At 41.8% G+C, this 24,923-nt stretch overlaps 1 protein-coding gene across 2 annotated transcripts; it reads right to left on the reverse strand.

The window, feature by feature from the left end:
* Nucleotides 1–44: 44 nt before the first annotated feature.
* Nucleotides 45–19,851, reverse strand: SLC26A2 (solute carrier family 26 member 2). 2 transcript variants are annotated; one of them, XM_027077012.2, is made up of 5 exons: nt 19,581–19,851; nt 16,332–16,480; nt 10,379–10,556; nt 8,574–9,303; nt 45–7,069 (listed from the first exon to the last, which is right to left on the reverse strand). In XM_027077012.2, the coding sequence occupies exons 4-5, from the start codon at nt 9,276–9,278 to the stop codon at nt 5,549–5,551; spliced, it is 2,226 nt and encodes a 741-aa protein (XP_026932813.1). In that variant the 5' UTR covers nt 9,279–9,303; nt 10,379–10,556; nt 16,332–16,480; nt 19,581–19,851; the 3' UTR covers nt 45–5,548. The 2 variants fall into 2 exon arrangements, with proteins under 2 accessions (XP_026932813.1, XP_014939074.1); XM_015083588.3 differs by lacking the exon at nt 16,332–16,480.
* Nucleotides 19,852–24,923: the final 5,072 nt, after the last annotated feature.

A 24,923-nucleotide genomic window follows, 5' to 3' on the forward strand; every position in this document is an offset into this window, starting at 1 on the left:
TATTTCTTAGTGAAGCACTTAAATAATTTAGACACAGAGTAATATTTTATTAGCATTAACAATTTATTAGCAGAATGAAATGACACCTCTAGATCTCAACACGTACAGGATCTTACATAATAAACAACATGAACATATCCTTCCAGAAGAAAAACATCTGCTATTAACCAACTACCCCCCCCCCCCCGCAATAGACTGCAATCCATCAACTCATTCTCATCCCATAGAGGGTTAAGCATGATTTATATAGAATGGCATCAAGGCACTTGCTTTAATTAAGAAAAGATATATGTGGTATAAAACATGTTCCCAAAAGTCATTAGCCTTGAACAATTGGGGAAAAAAAGGGCAGTATACTTTTTTAGGCAATAGACAAAACTGAGAATTTACGTTCATTCACCTGTCACCCTGATATTGTCTTGATTTGTATATAACATTGCAAAGGAGACAAACAAAGGTAGCGTTGTATATAGATTGATTTGTTCCCACTAATTTTTGAGAAATCATGGTGGCATCAGAATCCAAATACTAATTCCCCAACTGATTTGAATGGAAAAGGCAAGAGCTTTTTGATTCCTAGCATCTTATTATTTTAGGGGTGAGGGACGGGGGGATGGGAGATGGGGAAAAGGGGGTGTGAACTTCCCTAAAATAAGTTAATGTAAAAAAATTTTTTCTAAGTTTATTTGAGAGACAGAAAGATTGTGAGTGGGGGGAGGGGTAGAGAGAGAGGAAGAGAGAGAGAGAATCCCAAGCAGGCTCTGTGCTGTCAGTGCAGAGCCCAATGCAGGGCTCGATCCCACAAACCATGAGATCATGACCTGAGCCGAAATCAAAAGTCAGAGCTTAACTGACTGAGCCACCCACGTGCCCCGTAAAATAAGTCCATTAAAGCTGCAGTTAAAAATCCTTTCTGGCTAAGTCTGCGTGTCTATTTGCCAACTAAAAAACCTTCAGTTAGAAATTTTGCCGTTGGTATTTTGTTTATATTGGATTAGATTATACTAATTACATTGTAAGTATTTGGCCTTTTTAAGAGCTATAATTCAAGTCCAAAAAAGGTACAATGCTCCAGTGCAGACTTGCAAACATCGTATCTCCAATGAACGCATTTGGTGTCCTTCATTATTCTAGTTTTCATAATTCAGTATCTCCTTATCTTATGTCATTAAGAGAAAAATAAAATTCATATCAAAAAAATTCACTATTTAGTATATTGCTTATTTAACTTTCCCAACTGTACTGAATATGTTCACTTAAAAATTTTAGGTGCAAAACACTTTTCAAAAATAGTCCTTGTCAGGATAAAAATTACCTTATAAAAATAAATCTTCTCCTACTCCCACATCTAAATTCTCCATCCCTAAAGTTACTAATGTTTGTTTTTTAAAAACTAAAATGTACCTTTAACTTACAATATTTCAATAGTGTTTTACTTTAATCATAGGCTGTGATAACAAACCAGTAGGCTTATTATTTGGGCCTGTTCCATTATAATTTTCATTCTTGTTATTAGCACCTGATGATTCCAATCATGATTATCTAATAAAATCTTAGCACAAACGGAAAAAAAAGCCAAATTAGTTCAAAGGCTAAAAGCTTTCTAGATCTGATTTCCTCTTCTTTGCAGTTTTTTAAACCCAGCTTCAAATTAAGACATCACTAAAATAGAGAAAGAAAACAGATGCAAAAAATGAAAAACATCAAACAACAGAAAAACTAAACGAAGTCTAAATCCTATTCATGGGATTTTTACCATGTCACTGGAATCATTCCCTGAATAGACCAGGAGTGTTAATGCCTCCTTGTTTGCCTCAGTTGCCGGTCTTCTGCTCAGACCTCAGTCCAGGCTCAGCTTAGCCCCTCCATAAACCCCTCCAAGTGTCCTGGGTGTTATCCTAGGAGGGTTACCATTATAGCCCATCTACAAGATTTAGTACCATAGTTCTAGTACTTGGTGCAGGACCCTAGACTCCAGCACGGATCCTCAGTAAGTACTGAGATATTATCTACATTGCTGAAAAAACAAAACAAAACCCTATAGCTCATCTGTAGCAATACACAAAGGAAAACAATCCTTAAGAACAATAACAAGCATCACAAAGCTCAAATTTATCACTGTAACTTCTAGACTAATTTAAGTTCCCAAGAAATTCATGGTATTTTTCTCAGTTTCATATTAAGATCAGGGCTAAAAGCCAGACAATGCATTCTTCAGTGACCAACTGCTAAGAAAAATCCCCTTACAGAGAATTATTGTTCTGGTTAAAACATTTTCATTAGCATTAGACTAGTCTAATGAACTCATCTAACTTCTTGATACATGTTTAAAGATTACCATGTACCATACTGTAAATTTACCAACAAATTTTGGCTTCAATGACTACTACTGTTTAAAAGCTAAGTCAGACTATCAAAATTTGTTTTCCTTTGGTCCTATTAAACAAAACTTGTCAACTAGACATCTGTCACTTCTACCACCAACAGAGGCTATAGTCACTCAGTCTAGTGCTCCGGAGCAGGTCCACTGGGCCTTTGCCCCAGCCCTGGGGTACCACATGTTCCTCAGCTCTTTCTGCTTTGGTGAATCTACCCTCCCTTTCTCGTAACAGAACCCAGTTCCGACCTTGCTGTCAAAACTAAGGTGTGGCTCCTAATCCTGATCTCCCAAGGTCAGGACCAACCAGGGATTGGACTCCATTCAACTGAGTCCCTCTCCTTTCTCCCCCATTTGGTCAGAGATAGTCTTTTTTCGATGGTGTATTCCCTTCACTCCTCTTGACAGTTACCCTCACTCTTTCTGTTTTTGGCATACTCCCCCCTTCCAGTTTTTACCATCAAGAATGTACACATTACGTTTCAATTAAATGACCATTTTAAGATATTTAGAATTTTATACATTTGTCAATAAGCTATGAGAAAACACTTCATTTAGACTCTAAAGTTTAAGGTATGCAAGATATTTTTGTATCAATAAAGTATGTAAAGTATCAGTTATTGAACTCAAGGTCTAAGCCCTTGAGCAAGAAAGAAAATGAAAACAATAGTTTTGTTGGTGAACTAGATTTTGGTTTCGGATTTGATTTTTTTAAACACTAGCAATCAACAATGTGTAAGTATAGGTGGACCTCAACCAAAGCAGAGGATGGAGCTATAAATTCTAGTGAAATCTTAAGTGTTTTTGTAAGTAGCTACCAAAAGCAGAATCTCTTTGTTTGTTTGTTTGGGTAGGAGAGGAACAAACCAGAACACAATTCGAGAATTTGCTAATTGCATACAGCCCCATTAATTGTTTATATCCACATGTGGACAGAAATGCCAGGTAAAAATCAGACCCTGTTACTCCTAAGGGATTCTCCAAATTCTGTGGACACTTTTCTTTGCTGTGCTAGTGTCTGCTAAATTACAGACAGGGTCATCTTGAACATGTACTTATTTACTCTCTCACATGACATTAGACATCTATAATGGTCGGGATTCAAACCTGCCTTGCGGGAGGCAGAACAGGGATTAAAAACAAATAACCAACCAAGACACTGGAATTTTACTATTTCTATCCCTAAAACTGGGTAGAAAGGGCAAATATTGGCTGAAAGCAAACCAAAAAACCCCACGAATACAAACGGTAGTTAACATTTCTGAAATTCTAGACTTAAGTTCTAAAAGGATGTCAAAATTTAGTACTATTATATTTAATCATGAAATCAATCACCTCAAAGACAGAAATCCAACTTTTTTACTGAGAAACTGCTTTGTTTTAACAACTGAAAGGCATTTTCCATGTAAATAGATGGACAGAGCTCCACGAATAGAAAAGCAATACTTGAAATTTATGGAGCCCAAAAGAAAGCTAAATATGTTTTAAAGTGTCCCACTCTAATAGATGCCCTACCCATAGGGTTTGGGTCTCACATTTAAATTGTTTAGAATGTAGTGCAGGTTAAAAAATGATTTGCGTTTTTGCAATTATTTTTCTTGCTTTAAATACTGTAGCTAAATGTTTTAACATCCTCTAAATTAGTCTCCTCGTCCTAACTTTGGAAAACCTGTATTTTTCCTTGTCTATCAAGGTCCACATACAGGACAATAAGCTTTCAATGCCAGACATTCTTGCTTTTCAAAAGGAACTATTCCTGGAGCCACAACCTGTGGCCAGCTGTCATAAATAATACACCCACAGAATTTGGGATGTTTCTAAATCCTCTTGCATAACAGCTTTAGGTGGCCCAAAGAGTTAAAAGCTGTCACTGTCATCCATATTTACTGGACATCAAAAGGGTGCCTGACAGTAAGCATTAGCTTTGTTTTCACTAAAACATCCACCAATTAATTATTGATGTTCTTCTGGAAGCACGCTATCACTTCCATGCATTCTTTTCCATTGGTTACAATAAAATATTCTTGCAGAGTAAAGATGAACAGTACCTCCTACTTGAGGAAGACTGTCAATCCGCAGTGGACCCTCACTAAAATGCCAAGGGAAGGGGAAAAAAATTCACTGCTAAGTATACAAATTCTTAAGGGAAACTGTCAATCATTCCTTTTTGCAATCTATCCAACAGTTTGCCTCGAGCTCATTAAAAATGCCGTCTAGACTTGTGGAGTTGGCATTCTGCCTTCTACCTGGCAAGCTAGTTGCTGGTAATCCACAACAGTGTAAGACAGATTCCATGGGAAACAATGGATGAATGAAAGCTACACCAGAGCTTAATGGTAGAGAAATACTCAGAAACAGGGATTGATTGAGGTCACAGAAAAGACAGGGCAGATTCCCATTATTTTGGCTGATTATGAGCAAGAGCCCTTTGCTTATCCACTTACCCTAAACAAAAAGGCATGAATAAAAACATCAAGTGTATTACAGAGAACGCTGTAAGTAATATGAGGCCGGCTGGTAGGATTTCACAAGCCTGCCCAGTCATCCAGCTCCTAATGAGATAGTGCCCGTGGTTCCTTGCCTTAAGGCAAGGAATGGTGCTCTCATATTAAAAGCCAGAGATCTTACTGCTGTCTAGGGAGTAAAGACTGGGAATGGAGAAACACAAGTAAGAACGAACCTGGTGCTCCAGAAGTCTCCCGACCTGCTGGTATAAGAGCAGGCACAACACTGTTTCCCTGCCTCCTTTCTACTCCCTCTCCAAAGAGCCATTATCAAGCAGGCTCCAGCACTTCTCAGAATGTCAACGACAGCTTTACTTCCTGGAGAAGGAAGAATCCAAATGCGAATCTTCTAAAACACACGATGGTAATTAAGTTTGGGGGTCACTTTACAGTTCAATTCAATAGACATTTAATTCCAAGAATACCTCATATCTGCAAGAAAGCTTGAAACCATGGTATTTTCTTCTTTTTGATTCTGGTTGACTATAAGCTCTACTCTGCTGCATAGGTGTAGATATCTACAAAGGCCATCAGCTTCAAAGGAATAATACCTAATCATCAGGTTAAAATTTCAAGTGTGCAACATTTTCTGCTGTGGAACTGGAAAGTGTTACACACTTCAAACTAACCTACTGGCTAGACATAAGTATTCTTTCCATCTACTTTCTCAATCACTGGAAGGACTTAGACCATTGGGAATACATACTCCTTTCTGATTCTGATATTCTTCTGCAAAAGCCATTGCTTCATACACACTATAAAAGAGAAGGTTTTCTTCTTCCTTTTTGCAATACTCTCCGCAGGCCAGGGAATCCCTCACAGAGGGATTGCACTGAGCCAGCAGAACCTGGATGCCAATGGCTTCATAATCTCTACGAACTTCTTTCAGGGTGTGGATCCCTGCTGTATCTAAAAACTGTATTGCACTGCAGTCAATTACTATGGTATGGAGATCCAAAGGATCATGGGAAAGTTGCAGTGAAACTTCATCCTGGATTCCACTGAAAATCACTGTCTCCTTTGTGATCTTTGTCTTGGCAGCCTTCTTCTGAGCTGCCTTTACTAAGACTGGGTTGAGAGTTTTTTTGTATAAAGCAGATTTAAAACATTCTTTGTTTATGTAGTAGAGAGGGGCTACAAAACGGAATATCTTGACGCCCGGCTTTGTCTGAAGATTCTTGTAAGCAGACATGGATTCAAAGATTTCGGACTCTTCCACCCAGCCAAGCAATGAAATCTTTGGCTTCTGTGTGCGGAGAATGACACAAAACATAGAAAAACAAACCCCAATAAGCAGGCCTATTTCAGTACTTATCAATGCAGAGGACAGCATAGTGACAAACCAGATAACTGTATCCATTCTGCTAACCTTCCACATTTTGGGTAGATCCTTAAATTTACGTAGGGCTCCCCGGAGATTTACAATAGTGATCACACCAAGGACACTTTTCTGAAGAGAATAGAATAAAGGCGCAATTACCAGGAGGACCAACAAAAGAACCAAAGCTGTCACCACAGCAGAAAGCTGAGTTTGGCAGCCTGTTGATTCTTTAACCAAAGTCTTCGCAAGAGCCGCGCTAGTAGTAAAGCAGTGGAAGAAGGAAGGGATGATATTGCAAAAGCCAATGGCATACATTTCCTGATTAGCTCTGACTGTGTAGCCATGTTTCTTGGCAAACATCTCAGAAAGTGATACAGTGATAGCAAAACCAATGATAGAAATAGCTATTGCGTCTACAGCCAAACTGGGAATTAAGTTCCAGTCCGGTGCTTTGGGTGGCATAAACCCCGTGGGAATATGTCCAGCAATACTGCTATTGTATTTCTCGTGGAGTTTCCCAAAATGAGAAGCTAATGTGGCTGCCACGACGACAATGAGTTCAGTAGGAATTGGTGCCTTAAGCTTGGACTTGAAGTGCTCATTGAGTTCTTTGGTTGGCAAAAGAACCAAAAGGCACAAAAGGCTGGTGATGAGATCACAGATATTGGTCCTATGGATGTTTCTGAAGATATGTATCCAAGTAGTGATGAGCGAGCCTACACCATTACTCCGAGGAAGGCTGAGCCCAAGGAGGTACTTGGCCTGAGATGTAAGAATAGTGAAGGAGGCACCAGTGACAAATCCACTCAGCAAGGCATCTGAGAGGTAGACAGAAACAAAGCCCACTTGAAAGAAGCCCATCGCTACCTGGAAGGAAGGATATACAAGTGTTAAATATAAATGGAAAAGAGCTTCTAAATCCTCTAATATCCCGGCACTGCCTTGCATGGAGACATACATCAGAGCATCACAAAATGTCAGAGGTAGAAAAAAAACACAATCATACATCAGCCCTCTCATTTTACAAAGAGAGGGTTCATTTTACTGACACTCAGAGGGTTGAGCAACTGGTCCAAAGTCCCACTGTTCCTCAGCCTGGATAAGACAAGAACTTAGGATTCCTACCTTCTTGTACAATGGTTCTGAAATGTGAATACAGTTCAGACCTCAAGAAAATGATTTCCAAGGATCCACAAAAAATTACAAAAACTCAAATTGGAAAAATTCTTCTAATGACAAGGGCATGTATTTCCATTAAATTATAAATCGTTACCATAAAAGTAAAGTTTTAATTAATAAAAAAATTTTGATTCACATCAAAATAGAATCACATTTAAATTATAGAACAGTCTTTTACCTCACACTGAGAAACTATTCTCATTCAGTGTGTATGTGCTTATGCCAAACTGCTTCCCATATTAATTCTGCATCGTCAAAGATACAATATTTTTACTTCTTTATTTTTTTCCTCTTCCCAATAATTCCTCAGAATTTCCCTGAGCCCTTCCTCATTCTTGGTGAGACATAATAACAAAAAAGCAAAACTGGACCCTGAAGAGCACCACTCTGCACAGCAGCCCCTTCTCTTCCTCTTTCCCAGGCACCAAACTAAGTGAGCTACTCTTCCCTTTCCCATATTGGAACCAGATGCCTATAATGGAGAAGAGGTTTAATGCTGGCATCGACTCCCAGATGCTAAAAGACAGGGGTGTGATGATAATGGTAGGTTTGCGGATTCTATGGGAGACCCAAGGAGAATTTAATTTGTAATCCTTTCTTCTGGCTAATCATATGAAATAGTGGTTCTCAACTTGTTCCCTAGCAGTCCATGGGAAGTGCTGTCTTTAGTGAGAGTCACTTACTAGAGCAACGATTCTAAAGTGGGGTTGGTGGCGGGGTGGCGGGGGGGGCATCTATAGTTTGAAACCTCCTGCACTCCTCCCTCTGCCAACCCTCATCCTGTTACCCTCCTGCTTGTTAGTGCTGACTCTGCCAATAAGGAACCACACACAATCTCAAGAAAACCCAGTGTTTCTCAACATGTAAAATTAAGGAGTTGTACTAGGGATCTAGTAGACCTAAGGATCTGAGGTCCCTTTCTGGTCTACATTTTGCAACCAAATAATTACAATCTGGGTGACTGAAATTCACTGGTTCAGAGGCAGCCTAAGGTTGAGGAAAGAGAAGCAGCCTTATCTTCCATGTGGAGTCAAACTATGGTCTGAATTTTGGCTCTATCCCTCACATATCCTAAGCATTCAGTAAATGACAGCTTTAACTACTATGATCTCTGAGATCCCTTACAGATCTGAGATTTCATGTACGGTGATTTCTTTTGGTAGAAGCAACCACCCGTTCCATTGTTTCTTACCTGATAAACTCCAGCCATAAAGGTCACAGTGCTGCCAACTGCAATTGCATAGCAACTTCTGTCACATATCCAGTCTGATGTCTGGTTTAATAATGTGCTCCCATTTGAAACCATCCCTAAAGAAGGAGGAGTATGGGCAGTGTCATAGCCGGCTTTGTGTAGTTCTCGGTCAACCACCTCACCAATCATAAGGCACAATATTCCAAAAATGCCCACAGAGATGTGACGGGAGGTACCCAATAGGAAATAAATGATGCTGGCAAAAAAAGAGGTGTACAGACCATAGATAGGTTCTTGGCCAGCCAAGAGGGAATAAGCGATGGATTGGGGTACTAATAAGATGCCCACAATCAAGCCAGACATCACATCCCCTAAAATGTTTTTCTTCAGATCATACTTGGGGAGCCATCGCAAAACAGGAAGGAAACCAAAAATCACATTTTTGGCTTTGGTTGGACTGCACTGGCAAGTCCTCCGCAATTTTTTAATGACAAATTTCTTGAAGTTAGTATTTGATTTCTCTTGAGGCTCCATATGGATCCTACGATAAGGTGTGCATTGATCATTGGCTTCAAAATGCTTGAAGTCGGTACTTGATTCATTTGCAGGCTCCGGAGGGATGTTACACAGAGGGCCGTGTTGGTCATTTCCTTCGGATGAGTCAGTGAGTGACAGATCATGTTGCTCTTTACTTTCCAAAGACATTTCTGGAGATAGATGCTTCAGCCTCCTACCCCAAAGAAAAAACCGGGATCAACTGGTTAAGTAATTCTCAGTGCTCACACATTTTAACTGTCCTACTTGTCATCCATGAGAGTGAAGACGAGTTCAGTTCGGGGGTAGGTGTCTTATATTCACTTTCTTTAGTTAGTTGAGCCTCATATGTCTTGATCAGGGTAAACAAAAACAAACACCAAATATAGACCAAATATAGCCAAGTCAGAGCAAATAATTGATTGGGTATAGGACTTCCCCAAAGTAAAAACCATCAAGGATTCTTCCCCATCTCTGCCTGGCTTCCCCTGCAGTTTTTCCCTCCAGAAAAGGTATCAGGGTGGCCTGTCTCCTACTATCACTATCTTCTTTCCAGATTTTTCACCCCCAGGTATACTGCAAAACAGGATCTAGTCTCAAAACTTTGCTGCTACCTGCAAGTCCCTGAAGCAAAGAAGATGGTCTTTTTTTTTTTCTTTTTGAACACACCATAAACTGTTTACCAGATACTTCACAAATCAGTGTCTTTGTGTTAGCTGTTTGCTTAGCTTAGAATGGCCATCAACCTCTCTGCCCATCAAGATTCTAATCATTTTTACACCCAGTTAAACAACACTACCCTTTCTACAAAGCACCGACCAATCCCCTAGCCCAAGTGAATCACTATACTTCTATATCCCATAGTATTTTTCACTTTCATTATAGTACTAGTAATACTCTTGTGTTAGTTAACTAAGAGTCTCTCCAGCTCTTGGAGGAAAGGATATCTCGCTCATCATTGTAATCACGAACAGGTGTATAGTAATTCCAAGATAGTAGGCTTACAAAATGTTTGAATGGATCAAAGAACAAATGAATACACACTTTATGACTGTGGCCAAACAGAGACAAAATATACTAGACAGAAGACTCAAAGTTTCCTGTTTTGGAACTGACAGAAAAATACACCCTTGCAAAGTAATCCACATTAATTTTGTTTGGACGAAGGGGCTATAGCTGATCCTCCCAATGAACAAGAGTAAAATAATAGTTACTTGATGGTCTCATTAAGTAGAAAAAGAAGAAAAGAACAGATTTAGATCACAACTTACCCTGAGCAAGTCAATCAGATTGGTGGATACACACAGCAGGTCTTCATTCCTCAATGCAACTGGTCTGTAACTCTCTTCTTACTTCCTACTCAGGTCAACCTAGTTTGAGTACATTTCTTAGGTCCTTTTATTTTGGAACAGCTCTTGGTGATTCCTGGGTCAAAGGGCTTTTCCAAACCTAAGATATGCAAAAGAGGCATAAGAAAAAAAACTAAGAAAATCCAAATCTTGCCCTACACGGCTGCTATCCGGGAAGGAAAAAGATAAAAATTAATACTAGAAAGTACAAGAGTGGTGGAAACTATAAGAAATAATTGAATTGAAATACTAAAAGTGAAAAAACACAGTAATAGAGATGAAGAATGCCTCTGACAGGATCATCAACAGACTCGACAGAGCCAAAGAAAGAATCCATGAAATTGAGGATAGGTCAATAGAAATTACCCAAATTTAAAAAGAAAGAGAAAAACAGATTTTTTTTTTTTAAATCAGTAACAACTATGTAAGAGAACATCCAAGAGCTATGGAAGATAGTAAACAATCTAACTCATGTGTACTTGGAATCCCAAAAGGAGAGGACAAAGAATGGACAGAAGAAATATTTGAAGACATAATGGCCAAGAATTTTCCCAAATTAAAGACAGACACCAAAGTATAGATCCAAGAATCTCAGAGAATACCAAAAACGACAAATATAGAAAGAAAAACCAAACAAAATCCCACACCTACACATATCATATTCAAGCTGCTGAAAACAAAGATAACAGCCTAAAAATGGCCAAATTAAAAACACACATTACATACAGAGGAATAAAGACAAAAATTACAGTGGACTTATTAGAAACATCGGAAGGTGACTGCGTAATACCTTTATCACAGAAAAATAGCTGTCAACCCAGAATTCTATACCTAGAGAAAATATCTTTTAGAAGATGAAGGAGAAACAAAGACTTTCTCAAACACTAAGAATATCCAGCAGACCAGCACTACCATGTATACATATACCAGACAGAAACTAGGGCTACACAAAACACAACAAAGAAATAAAGTCAAGGAATGGAACAAATGAAAATCAAGTCAAATCCATGTTTTAATTTAAAATATCTTAAACTGCTCTAAAAGGTAAACATCTAAGCAACGGTAGGAATGTATTTTGTTTATAGCATACGCAAAATAAAATGTATAAAAATAGCACAAAAAAATGGGTAATTGGGAATTGTAAAGTCTTAAACTAGATGTGAAGTGATTCATTATTATTTGAAGGTAGGCTCTGATTAATGATGTATTTGTAAATCCAAGAGGAACCACTAAATTTTTTGAAAGGCATAAACGGTAAGTTAATTGTGGAGATAAAATGAGATCGTAAAAAATTCTCAATCCAAAAGAAAACAAAAAAAAGAGGGGGGAAAAAGAGACCAAAAGTAGATGGAACACACTGAAAATAGCTGGCAGGATGGTAGAGTTTAAAACAAACATAAAAATAATCACATCAAATGTGAATGTTCTAAACATGCCAATGAAAAGGTAGCAAGTGTCAGATTAGATTAAAAATTAAGACCCAACTATATGCTATCTATAAGAAACCCACTTTAAATATAGATAGATTATAAAAGTGAAAGGACTTGTCCAATGCAGTAATTTATTTAGCTTGCAAGTGACTGAGTCAGCTAATAAAATCCAGATTTTAGGACTCTAAGTACAGCTCTTTTTGAGCAAGGCACTATTCCTATCACCTAATCTAATTAGCTTTTTCTAACCTCAGATAATTCCAAACACTTTAGAATTCAGCTGCTCTACACATCCCAGTTTCACCTACCTGCTACCCCAAATGACCTGGACTGATACCTACAAATGTGTACCCAACTCTCCTTTTACTATACTCTTGGCCGTGGCCCTTTTCCACCTCTAACTCTCAAAAACTTAGGTATTCATTCACAAACAGTCCTAGAAGTAGAACTGATACAGCCATCAGTCTGAATCCAAAAGCCACGTATAGTCTCCTTTATCTATTCTACTCACCTCCTAAAACTCTCAACACTATTTTTTTTCCTTTTTCACACAGATTTTAAAACACAAAGCAACATAAAACTACATTAAAAATTATTTTACACTAAATGGTAGGTGTGACCTTCACACACAGTAAGCTCCTTGAGAGCAAGCTCCAGTCTAATTCATCTTTGTATCCCCCAACATGTCCAGGTATATGCTTTCCAAAATAGGCGCTAAAATATTTGCTAAGCAAATAACTCAAGTACAGGAAAAGTAGAATGCAAAGCAATATTTATTTTCAAGTGGAATTATCTCCTTTGGAACATATTTTTCAAATACCCCTTTTCGCACAAAAATCCTCTCACTTCCTTAAGCCAGTTACTGCTTTCAGTTATAGTATTCATCAATTGCTTCATGGAAATTAAGACATGACAGTGTTTATCCTTGGAATAGAGCCTACAGCCAGACTTCCATTTTAAGGAGGCTGGAATACAAACTATACTTTCCATGAAGTTCAATAAAACACAAGTCTACTGTATCATCTGGGCCAGTTTCTCCCTTTATTAACATTGATAATCGAGAGTGAGAAAAGGAAAGGTTCAAGAGGAAAATACTTGACCCTTCCACATTACCTTGCAGGAATCACAGGGGGAGAAAAAAACAAAACGTCTGAACAGTGCATTTACCTATGCATACATTAAAGTACAATGGTAGTTTGAGTAACACAAAAAGGAACGACATTTCTTCACTTTATTCTTAAGCTGCACACATGCAGCTGTGACACCTAGAAAGCGGTGTGATCCAGGTGGCAGACAGGCAGCATTGACACAATTCCCGTGTGAATTACTGAGAAGCTAGAGCACTGGACTAGAAGAGAGGTTACATCCTTTCTGTATGAGCCTGATAGCAGTCAGCCAACTTCTTTTTGAAGATTTGGATAGAAGCAAACCAATGTCTGCTGTTGGTAATTACAGCACATACTTTTAACTAACAATGCATGTATGACAGTTCTGTAATTTGTGAAACTGAAGTGCCTTTTCAGAGGACAATCTTTTTCTTTTTAATCTTTATTGTTTTTAATGCTTATTCTTGAGAGAGAGAGAGAGAGAGAGAGAGAGAGAGAGAGAGAGATTGAGAAGCAGAGAGAGAAGGAGACACAGAATCCGAAGCAGGCTCCAGGCTCCAAGCTGTCAGCACAGAGCCCAACACAGGGCTCGAACCCACAAACCGTGAAATCATGACCTGAGCCGAAGTCGGACACTTCACCGACTGAGCCATCCAGGCGCCCCTTCTAAGCATCATAAGCTAACCACTGTGCTAGACACACTGCCTCAGAATCTAGACCCAAAACCAAGGGGTCAATCTTTCTTTCCTCTAACCTACTAATCGTATATATCATCCGTCAGTAAGTCCTGTCTGTGCTACCTCAAATATGATATCCACCTGCTCCCTACTGTCCAAAGTACCTGAACCTAATCACTTTTCACTCCCCTCCACCATCACATCTTATCTGGGCTACTCTAATGGCCTACAATACCTGAATCCTGCCTACCTCTCTACCCTCATTTCCTACTGGCCTTCTTGCTGTTCTGGAACACGCCAAGTTGATTCCCTTTCTAAGGTCTTTGCACTTGCTCAAGTTCTCTTTGCCTGTAATAATCACTCCCAGACCTTTGCAGGCTTTTTCTCATCCTTCAGGGCTCAGCCGGTGTATCATCCCCTTAGAGAGACATTCCTTGGCCATTCCAAATAACATAATACTCCACTCCATCATTCTCTAAATCCTTACCTGGCTTTATTTCTTCATAGCACTTTCACAGGGACTTTTGAAATTATATAATGTATTTATACATTAAAAATACTATTATTTATAGTCTTTCTCGTATCCACAGTACCAAGAACAATACTTAGCACATAATAGATCAGTAAGTTCTTGCTAAAATGAATAAGAAACCCAGTTTCTACCAACAATCAAAGGACTAAGACAATTATAAACAGATAAGCTATAACACTCTACGTGCCATTAACAGAGGTTTGGCGTATTCTGAGAGTGGAGGATGAGCTGTGGGCCAATGTGAACAAGTTGTAAACAAGAAAGGAAAGGAAACTCAGGCAAGTAAAAGGTCACAGTTTAATCCAAGACCCAGGAAAAAGTCACCTAGAATGCCAATTCCTAGGGTGAAGCTGCAGGAGGTTAAGACTAGAGTGAAAGACTGGTTTCGTATTTGATCCCAAGAAGCCTAGATTTCATCCTGTAAGCTACGGCTGACAAAGGCATAAACTCCAAGGCAGGGCAGGGATGGGAGAGGCTTGACATTTCAGTGGTAGAACAAGACCGGAGACACTAAAGGAGATGGACAAATCCAAGACGGATCGTGAGGTGCGACACGCACAAGGAAGAATGATGTATAGGAACACGGAGGAGGAAACGAAAAGATAGGAGACAACAAAAAGTTTGACTTTAGGTTTCACAGGTTTGAAATTTCTATCAGATGTCCACATGAGGACGTCCAGTGAGCAACTGGAAATGGGGGTATCAGGCCCAAGAGAGAAGCCAAAACTGGAAAAGTAAGTGGGGAGAGGAGGAACATATTGCACATAAAGGAACATATTAGCACATAAATGGTACCTCATTTTTTTCTCTGAATTCCCATTGTTTAGATGTTCAATAAACATTTGTTGGGGAGATGCTTTATCTTCCCAACTAGATTAAGAATTGTTCAAGGAGATGTTTTCTACTTTTCGTGTATTCTCACAATACCTAGCATAAAATCTGGCACACAGAAGGCACTTAATAAGTTGTTAATGGGTGGATTGGTTTTTATTATTATCATTTTAATGTTTATTTATTTTTGAGAGAGCAAGCAAGAGCATGTGCACAAGTGGGGGAGGGGCAGAGAGAGAGGGAGACACAGAATCTGAAACAGGCTCCAGGCTCTGAGCTGTCAGCACAGAGCCCGACGCGGGGCTCGAACTCACGGACCGCGAGATCATGACCTGAGCCGAAGTCGGCTGCTCAACCAACTGAGCCACCCAGGTGCCCCCATTCATTTATTTTAAAAAAGAGAGCACAAGCGGGGGAGGGGCAGAGAGAGAGGGAGAAAGAATCCCAAGCAGGCTCCGCACTGTCGGTGTGCAGTTGAATGCGGGGCTCGAACTCACGAACCATGAAATCATGACCTGAGCTGAAGAACACCTACTGAGCCACCCAGGTGTCCCCAGTTTTTTTTTTAAAGTTTATTTTAAGAGAGAGAGAAAGTGCACAGGCAGAGAGAGAGAGAGAGAGGGAGAGAGAGAGAATCCTGAGCAGGCTCCGCACCATCAGCGCAGAGCCTGGCAAGGGGCTCGAACTCACAAATCGGGAGATAATGACTTGAGCCGAAATCAAGAGTTGGACACTCAACTGACTGAGCCACCCAGGCGCCCCTTAAGTTTTAAAAATAAAAGTAGTGACAGTTGCACAACACAGTGAGTCGTACCTAATGCACTGAACTGCAAACTGAAAACGGTTAAAGTGGTCTATTTTACATTTTTAATATATATTTGAACATAAAACCAGGAGGAGAGGAAGCAGAGTATTAAAAGGCTCTTATACACAAAATGGTATAATAACGGCGAAGGTAGAGTGTGATAAATTAAGGATGCATACTATAAACCCTAATACAACTCCATTAATCACAGAGCTATGGCTAATAAACCAACAGAGGAGATAAAATGGAATCACAGAAAATAATACTAAACAATCCAAAAGAAAACAGAGAAGGGAAAATAAATCGCGACTCTATAAAGTAACCGAGATCTAAAGTTTGTGGGGAACTTGAAGTCTTAACATTAACCTCATACTAATGTGAACAAGTCACCTACCAAAAGACTCTCTCTCTTCACTTACGTGGAAAAATCTCAGTTACAACTAGGCTGTAACAGGTGTGGACTGTGCGGTTGGGAATAATTTTCCTGTACTCACACTGCTGGCAAGTAGTAGAACTGTGACGGGAAGCAAAGCCTGTGTGATTCACACGCACTCTGTCTCTCGACTGCTTCTTTTGAAACTTCTCAAATCTTCAGAAAAGTTGAAAGAATGATACATGCAGCACTGGTATATTCACAGTTCACCTATTAAACAATTTCACAATTCACCAATTGTCAATGTTTTGCTACGTCTGCACTTTTGCACCTCTCCATCCACACCGGTTGGTTGGAGTTTTGTCCCCAGACGTACTTCAGCCTTAAACACCTAACTGAACCCGTCGTTTTTTTTAACCACCATGCTCTGTTGCCTCTTTTTCAAAAGAAGCATTCATTAACAAGAGATCAAACCATTTGGATCACTCTTCGAAAATCTGCAATGGCACCCCACCTCCTCCTGCATACGGTCTACAAAGTTTAGCACAGGCTTCTCTCTCTGAACGAGCTGAACCTGCCTTTCTTTTGCTTCCTTTCATGCTCTGGTGTTCTAGTCACCAATCTAGGAAAATATTAAGCATCCCTGGTTCCTCTGGGCCTTTCCTCATGTTGTTCACTCAGTCTGGAATGCCTTTCCTTTCTATCTCCATCTATCTTGGTCCTTTTCCTAATCCTTGAAGGCCCACCTCAAACGCCACTATGACGTATTGTTTCTGGTATAAAGCCCAATCAATGTAAGATGAAAAACTAAAATACCAAAAAGGAAAATAACTTCATGTAAAACCATGATAAAATAATAGTTCCTTGAAGAGTAAGTCACAGCTTTCAAAAAGATTTCATATACACCTCCCACTTGCCTCCTCAACAGATCTGAGAACAGATTATGAGTCCTCTCCTCCAATATGAGAAAAACCAAAGTTGTAGTCACTGCCTCAACTAGTAGGACCAAAGTCTCAACCCTCGTTTTCCAATTTCCAAGGTTCCCTCTCTTTCCAAAATACCACCTGACCCCCCAGATTTGTTTCCTTGCTAAGAAGTCTTCGGGGCTAGTTCAAATTGCCATTTTGTGGCCAAATGCTCAACTCATAGTTCTGAGTCTTATTAATGTTAATCAGTGAAGGTGGCAAAACTCTTGAAGCTGTTGGCACAACATTATTGAAGCAGGTTTGGTAGAGGATTAAGAATGAAATCAATTTTATCTTTCACATTACACACGTGCGCTGGTAACGTTTTCATTTTCTTTTTTCTGTCAGCGGCAACAATGTAAAATTTATCTCTGTAACTGTACTTTGGCCAGAATAATAATTCAGATCCCAGCGAAGAGTCAAACAGGCCAAGCTGGTTGTTCCTACCTCTGTCTCCTTTTGCTGGCCCTCTAACTAGAATGGTGCTCGGGGCTGTGTTCATAGCTTTCCCTCTTGCTTCTTTTAGGTTTCCGCTCAAATACTACCCTAGGCAGTTCCTTCCCAGACACAACACGTAAAACAGCATCACTGCCGCCACCACGCCTCCCTCCCTCATCCCTGCCCTGTACTCCTGTCCCCCTTACTTTGCTTTATTTTTCTCCATGGCCCTTCTTACCACCTCATACTTTATTTATTTATTCATTCATTCATTCATTCATTCATTCATTTATTTATTTATTTATTTATTTAACTTTTGGTTAATTGTCTTTCTCATCAGTGCAGTAATTTGCTCTTTGGTTCACAGCTGTTATCTCCAGGGTCTTGAACCATGCTAGCACCTAATAAGTGCTTAACAAATATTTGTTGAGTGAATGGAGAAATGACAGTTGAACAGCTATGTAGTAAAGAAAAAGGAGTGACCTCTCTCTCTCTCCGCCTCCATGCGCCATAACTAAGTTTATGTCATGAAATTTCAGTGTGGCAAGCATCTGCTTGGGGGGGGTCTATGCTCACTAAAAGTGAAGTCAATGATCAAAATCCTCACCCCTCGTGAATGCAATCTGGACCTCTCCCCAGCCCTGAATGTGTTATCTCTAGATCTACCCCTGGGAGGCAGCATATTATAGTACAGTGATATTCAAGTGCGGTTTCTCAGGCAAATCCAGGGATGAGATCCAAGACTGAATCCCTGGAGACTCGGAGCCAGTGAGGTAAGGGCCCTACTAGGAGAATCACTGGATATGTCCTGGAGTTGAACAGATCTCTATTCAGATCCCAGCCACACTATTCAACAACTGTATGGCACGGGTGAAAAACTTCCTTTTATTCAGCATCATTTTCTCACCTGTAAAATGGGGATAACATTATCTAACTTGCAGGGCTGTTGTAAAGCTAGCACAAGTACCCAGCACAGTACCTGGCACATAGCATTTGTTCAATAAACGACAGTTACTAGTCCGTCCTTCGAGATTCTTGATGGGGAAAAAAAATGGGCTCCTGTCTTCCAGTAGGTTTGGCTTTCCTTTTCTCTCTTGATTTTCAAAAACAAAGAACTTCTGCTTAACCCAATACTGGATATCACACTGGTTCCAGATTTGACATAAAGAGCCCTAGAGAAAAGGAGGGGGGCGGAAAAAAAGGTACTAGAAGGGGTGCCAGAAAGTTTAAGTCCTGAATGCTCCCAACTCATGTGGTCCCCAATCCGTGCAACAAAAAAAAAGGGGGGGGGGGACTCAGCCTTATATTCTATGAGTTTGGGAGAGGTGGGTACAAGTCCCAGCTCTGCAAATGACATGCTGTATAATTTCAGGAGAGGACCTGGCCCTCCCTCTCTGTGTTCTTTCAGTGTTCCCAACTATCCAGTGAAAGATTACAACTTAGTCTATGAGTCTCGAAGTACAGTCCCTGGTTTGTACTTAACCAGATGTGTGGTTTTAAAAACCAAGAGAATGAGGTCCTCTTGCGTGTCCAAGCCTGGTTCCCCATCTGTCCGAGGGTGGGACGGTGGGTGGTGGCGGCGGCTCCTATCTCCCAGGTCTTTCTCCCAGTTTTCCGAGTTTGACACGCCTAGACGAGGGCTCCAACACCGCTATCTACGAGGTGCGGGGCATCCGCGTGATGTGGGGTGGAAGGTGGGTAGCCCTGAGGCCGAGGAGTGGGGTCGAAATCGCCGCAGCAAGAGACGGGGGCTTTCACCCTGCTCCGGGTCTGCGGACCGAGGGTACAACCCTGACGCACACCCACCTACAACGGCCTGGCCACGACGCCCACGTCGACCGTTGGTCCGGGCTTCCTGCCACCACGTCTCCGGCACAGGCCAGAACGACCCTAAGAGGGGCCCGCCGACCGCATGGAGGCCGGCACCGCTCGGTTCCCCCTTCTCGCGTCCCCTCCCCTCTTCTCACCTCTAGGTCCCTGGCCTCCCCGTGCGACGAGGCCCCGCGGCACGTCCTGCGCCGTGGCGAGGCTGAGGGGACACAGCAGCGCCGGCAGAGGTAGCCCGGTCCCGGGCCGGCCTCCCTTTAACCGGCCCGTCCCCTTCCCCGCCCATCGCCCGGCCCCCGAGGAAGGCGGGGCCCCACCGGGCGGGACCGCGGAGAGCGGCCTGGAAGCACCGGCGGAGAGGTGCGGAAGACCCAGCCAGTACGACGGCCCGGACGGTGGCAGTCACGTGGCCCCGCCGGCGAGCGACGCGGCCGCCAGCCAATGACGCGGCCCGGACCGCGGGGGTGCCGCCCCCTGGCTGTTTTCCTCCTCACGATTGGCTGCCCGGTAGGGCCGCGAGTCCCTGGTTCTTCGGGAGGTTCCTTCTCCGCTGGGGGCTGTGAGGAATTATCGGCGGTTTTGCACCTGAACCCTGAAAGCGTAGCAAGGAAAAGGTGTCCGGAGAGACCCGGAAGCTTTCGGTCTAGAGCGGTTAAGTGTTCTGCCTTTTCGAGCTGGAAGGTCTTTATCACTGATCTCTTGGGACCCTGTCCCCTCCCATTCTCCCTTTGTAGATGTGGAATGAAGATCCTAAATGGGGAAAGGTCAGCTGGAAAGTTAGGGGCTTTACCATTAGTGTAACCTACTCTCCACTGAAGGTCCCAATTAGCCAGAGACGCCTTTTAAGATGTGAATAAAAATGTAAAAATAAATATGAGACGTAATTCCAACTTCGCTTAAAATCCTCAGTGGCTTTTCTTGACGTTTACAGATAAAATTAAAATCCTCCCTATGCTTTCGAGGACCTGAATGTTCTGGACCGACGCCTTTCTTACCTGGCATCCCTCCCTCTCTCTGCTCTCCACCCATCCTGGCCTCCTTTGCCAGCCAACCTTGTATTCTTTCGGGACCGACCACTGGTTCCTGCTGCCTGGTTTCTTTCTTGTCTCAGGTCTCAGTTTAAATTCCCACTCTCTCTCCCCTACCCTTCCAGTCACATCTGAACGTGTCATCCTGATTTAATTATGTGCCCCGTAACTGGGCGCTATCTGACGTCACATATATGTTTATTCATTCTCTCTTGTTTATAGCCTGCGGGGGTTCGCTGGACAGGAGTGGAAGGTCAAGAGCCCCTGTGAAAGAAGCAAAAACGGTTAACTTCCTTTCCTTCCCTTTCCAATGAACCTCTTCACACTAATTTTAAGGAACTCCCTTTCTTGCCTAGAGATGATCCTCAAGTTCCTGTCAACCATCAGATTCAGAGCTTCCGGAAGTCACAAGTCATATGGGGAATCAGAACACCTGGGTTTACTCCTGATGCTGTCCCTTGTGACTGGAGATAAGTCAATGGGCATCAAAGGTAGTTAATGCCTGCCCCCTTCCTGCCAGACGCACCTGATGTGTCCTTCCTTCCCAGTCGTGGAGAGGGTCAAGTAAGACAGTGGGTGTAAGGTACTTTGTCACTCCCTATAGGCTGCAGAACATACGATGGCAGCAGATGCTGATTTCTGGATGTATATTTCTGGATGCACAAAACTCTTCACATTCATTATTTAATCCTTAGAGCAGCTTTCAAGGAGGTGCTATATTATGATTCTCCCTTTATAGGTAAGGAAACTAGACTCAGAGATGTTAGGTGACTAGCCCAAGGTCCCAGTTAATAAGTGACAGTAATATGATTTTGTCCCGGTTACACCTGACTGCGAAGCCCACTCTTAACCCCTACATCCACCGTATTGTCAAACGTAAGAGTACACCTTGCATCCTTGCATGTAACAGACACCAGTAAAACCTGGTTTAATATAACAACAGCTATCATTTTCTTTCTCTTATTCCATACATTTTAGTTTTTAAATAGTATACATTTTTTTCTTTTTTTTTTTAATGTTTATTTATTTTTGAGAGAGACAGAGCATGCAAGCCGGGGAGGGGCAGAGAGAGAGAGGGGACAGAGGATCTGAATCGGACTCTGGGCTGACAGCTGAGAGCCGGATGCAGGGCTCAAACTCATGAACCGTGAGATCATGATCTGAGTTGAAGTCAGATGCTCAACCGACTGAGCCACCCAGGTGCCCCTAAAACAGTATATGTTTCTTTTTTAAGTTTATTTATTTGTTTTGGGGGGGAGGAGGGGCACAGAAGGAGAGAGAGAGAGAATCCAAGCAAGATCTGAGCTGTCAGTACAGAGCCCAGTGCAGGGCTTAATCTCATGTTACATGAGATCGTGACCTGAGCTGAAATCAAGAGTCAACACTCAACCAGCTAAACCACCCAGGCACCCCACATTCCATCCATTTTAATCTACATTACAGGTGAGGAAACTGAGGATCACAGTATTAGGTTACTCAGCAAGGTCACGCAACTGACAAGTAGTGGATTTTGAGGTGGAACGGTGGGGGATTTCCGAACTGAGAGCTGCCTGATGCCAAAACCCAAGAACATATGGCTATGACCCAGTGCAAGGAGAAGATGCTAGAGAGGAAGCTTTAGGACAGTCATTGGTGCCTCTCTCCCTTCCAGTTCAGCATCTCAGACTGCTATTTAATGTTGTGGCCCTCTCTGCCTCCCCACATACACATCCCCAGGGGCTCCATGGAACTGGACTTTGGTCTGCTACTCCTACCATAGTTCATCAGTGCTCTACTTCTCTGCAGCAGGAGTCTAAGAAGTGAAACAGATCACCAAATCCCTACTAATCTGCTTTTCCTCAGTAACAGCAGTTCAGCCGCCCAGGCAGCCAGAACCCAGGTCTCTTTACCCCTCCCATGTGAGTCTGGGCATTTCCCCTCCTGTTGGTCTCAGGGTTCACAGAGGTGCTAGCAGCTGGAAGGTCACATATAATAGCCATTATTCTATCCCAAACTGCTTTCCAAAGAGTAACTAAAGTGGGGGGTGTTGTGGGCCAGCAAATAAGTCATTTCCGGTGAGCGGCCACTTCAGGATTTGCCTCCTCAGTGCTTTCTGACCAGCCACACTTCCCAGGTGGGACAGGTCACTTGCTCTGAGGCCTTGCCCTAGTGGGCCCCAAACTGACTCCCATCATTGGAGAGGCTATTCCCGATTTGCTATTCTGATTTATTTTCACTGCGATGGGTGTTGTACCTTTTTTTTTTTTTTTTAATTTGATTGTCCTTGGAAACAGGTAACATGTACACATAAATAAATTTAAAAAATCAAAGAGTTTTCAATGAAAAGTAATTCTCCCACACTAGCCATTCTTTACCCCGCTGTTCCTTCTGGGGGCAGACACGGCACCAGTTTCCTGTGTTACCTTCTGGTTATTCTATAGCAGCAGTTTCCAATTCTGGCTGCACATCAGAATCTCCTGGAGAACTTTTAAAAGATAACAAGTAGTATTCCACACTACTTGGCAGTGAGAAAGAATGAAATCATGCCATTTGCAGCAATGTGGATGGAACTGGAAGGTATTATGCTAAGTGAAATAAGTCAATCAGAGAAAGACAGATATCATATATTTTCACCCATTTGTGGATCTTAAGAAACTTAACAGAAGACCATGGGGGAAGGGAAGGGGAAAAATAATTACAGAGAGGGAGGGAGGGAAACCATAAGAGACTCTTAAATACAGAGAACAAACTGAGGGTGGATGGGGGTGGGGAGAAGGGAAAATGGGTGATGGGCATGGAGGAGGGCATTTGTGGGGATGAGCACTGGGTGTTCTATGTAAGGGATGAACCATGGGAATCTATCCCAAAAACCAAGAGCACACTTTATACACTGTATGTTAGCCAATTGGACAATAAATTATATTTAAAAAATAAAAATAAAAAAATAATAAAAGATAACAATGTTTGGATCCCAGGAGATTCTAATGCACACAGAGGGTTGGCAAACCAGTGATCTATGCATTTTCAAGACCAAATCTCTTTAAACAAAAGGGGCCTACAATATACACATTTTGCACTTTTTAGAAATTAATATGATACATTGAAGACTATTCTGTATCAGTGCATCAAGAGATCCTTTCTTTTTTTTTTTTCTTTTCTATTTTTTTAATTTACATCCAAGTTAGTTAGCATATAGTGCAACAATGATTTCAGGAGTAGATTCCTTAATGCCCCTTACCCATTTAGCCCACCCCCCCAAAGCCCCTCCAATAGTAACCCTCTGTTTGTTCTCCATATTTAAGAGTCTCTTATGTTTTGTTCCCCTCCCTGTTTTTATATTATTTTTGCTTCCTTTCCCTTATGTCAAGAGATGCTTTCTGGCTGTCGATTGCTGAGTAACCAATCGCTCAAAACTTAGTGGCTTAAAATAATAAGCCACTTATTGTGGCTTAAAATAATAATCGTTTTGTTAAATCATACAATTGCTGTGGATCAGGAATGTTGGTAAGAGCTGAACTGGATGGTCTCTTATGGACCTATAGTCAGATGGCGGCCAGATTGGAGAAAGTGCATGGGGATGAAGCAAATGAAGGACGTCTGGATGTCTTCATGGAGTCTCAGGACCTCTCCGTGTGGGCTCTATGTGTGGGCTAGCCTGGGTTTCTTCACACCACAGCGGTCTCAGGGCAGTCTGTGCTTAAATGACAGCTAAAGGCTTCAAGAGCCAGTGTTACAGCGAATAAAGAGAATGCTGTACAGCCTTTTGCAATCTAGCCTCGAAAGCCACATAGCTTCACTTTTATTGCACTTGGTTGGATGAAAGTCATTAAAGCCTGGCCAATTTCAAGGGGTGGTGGGCAATAGACCCCAAGTCTCCATGGGAGAAGTGTCAAAGTCACATTGTAAGGACATGCGGGATGGGAAATATCATCGTGGCTGTGTTTGGTCACAGCAGTTGAACAGTATTTCAATGTTTCGTTCACTGTCGTTAATTTAAGCATTGAGGGACATTTTTGTTGTTTCCATTCTTCTAATTGTACAAATGGTGCTTTGACCTATTATAATGCTTTCCCTGTGCCCTCTATCCCCACTCCCTAGAAGGGGCTTGGTCTTTTGATCACTTGCCCCTCAGGGCCACTGTGTGGTACAACACGAAGTAACCATTCTCAGGCTCAGGAAGAGATCCCTTCCCACTTTGGGCCTCTGAGGAAAATTATGCTAAACTGTCCCAGATGAGGAAAGAATGGAGAACCAAGTGGTCGGGGGAAGGGAGATTTGAAAGCCTCCCCACAGCTGAGACATGGGCTAGGCTTTGCAGGATGCTTGAGTGGCAAGAATCTGGGCCTCTCTCTGCCCTGGGCAGGTAGGGAAGCCTCCCATATGGGTTGCCCTGGGAGACTAACGTCATAGCAAGGACTCCTGAACCCTTGTGAAGAGCAGAATGGTTGGCCTTTCAGGGGCCATACCAACTTGAAC

The sequence above is a fragment of the Acinonyx jubatus genome, chromosome A1 (assembly GCF_027475565.1).
Source record: "Acinonyx jubatus isolate Ajub_Pintada_27869175 chromosome A1, VMU_Ajub_asm_v1.0, whole genome shotgun sequence".
NCBI classification, from domain to species: domain Eukaryota; kingdom Metazoa; phylum Chordata; class Mammalia; order Carnivora; family Felidae; genus Acinonyx; species Acinonyx jubatus.

What these genes read in the sequence shown, in the direction of transcription:
- SLC26A2 (XM_015083588.3), bottom strand. Translation starts at nt 9,278, where the DNA reads ATGTCTTTGGAAAGTAAAGAGCAACATGATCTGTCACTCACTGACTCA. An exon ending in TTATGGCTGGAGTTTATCAG is followed by an intron (nt 7,070 to 8,573) that starts GTAAGAAACAAT and finishes CCTTCCTTCCAG; the next exon opens with GTAGCGATGGGCTTCTTTCA.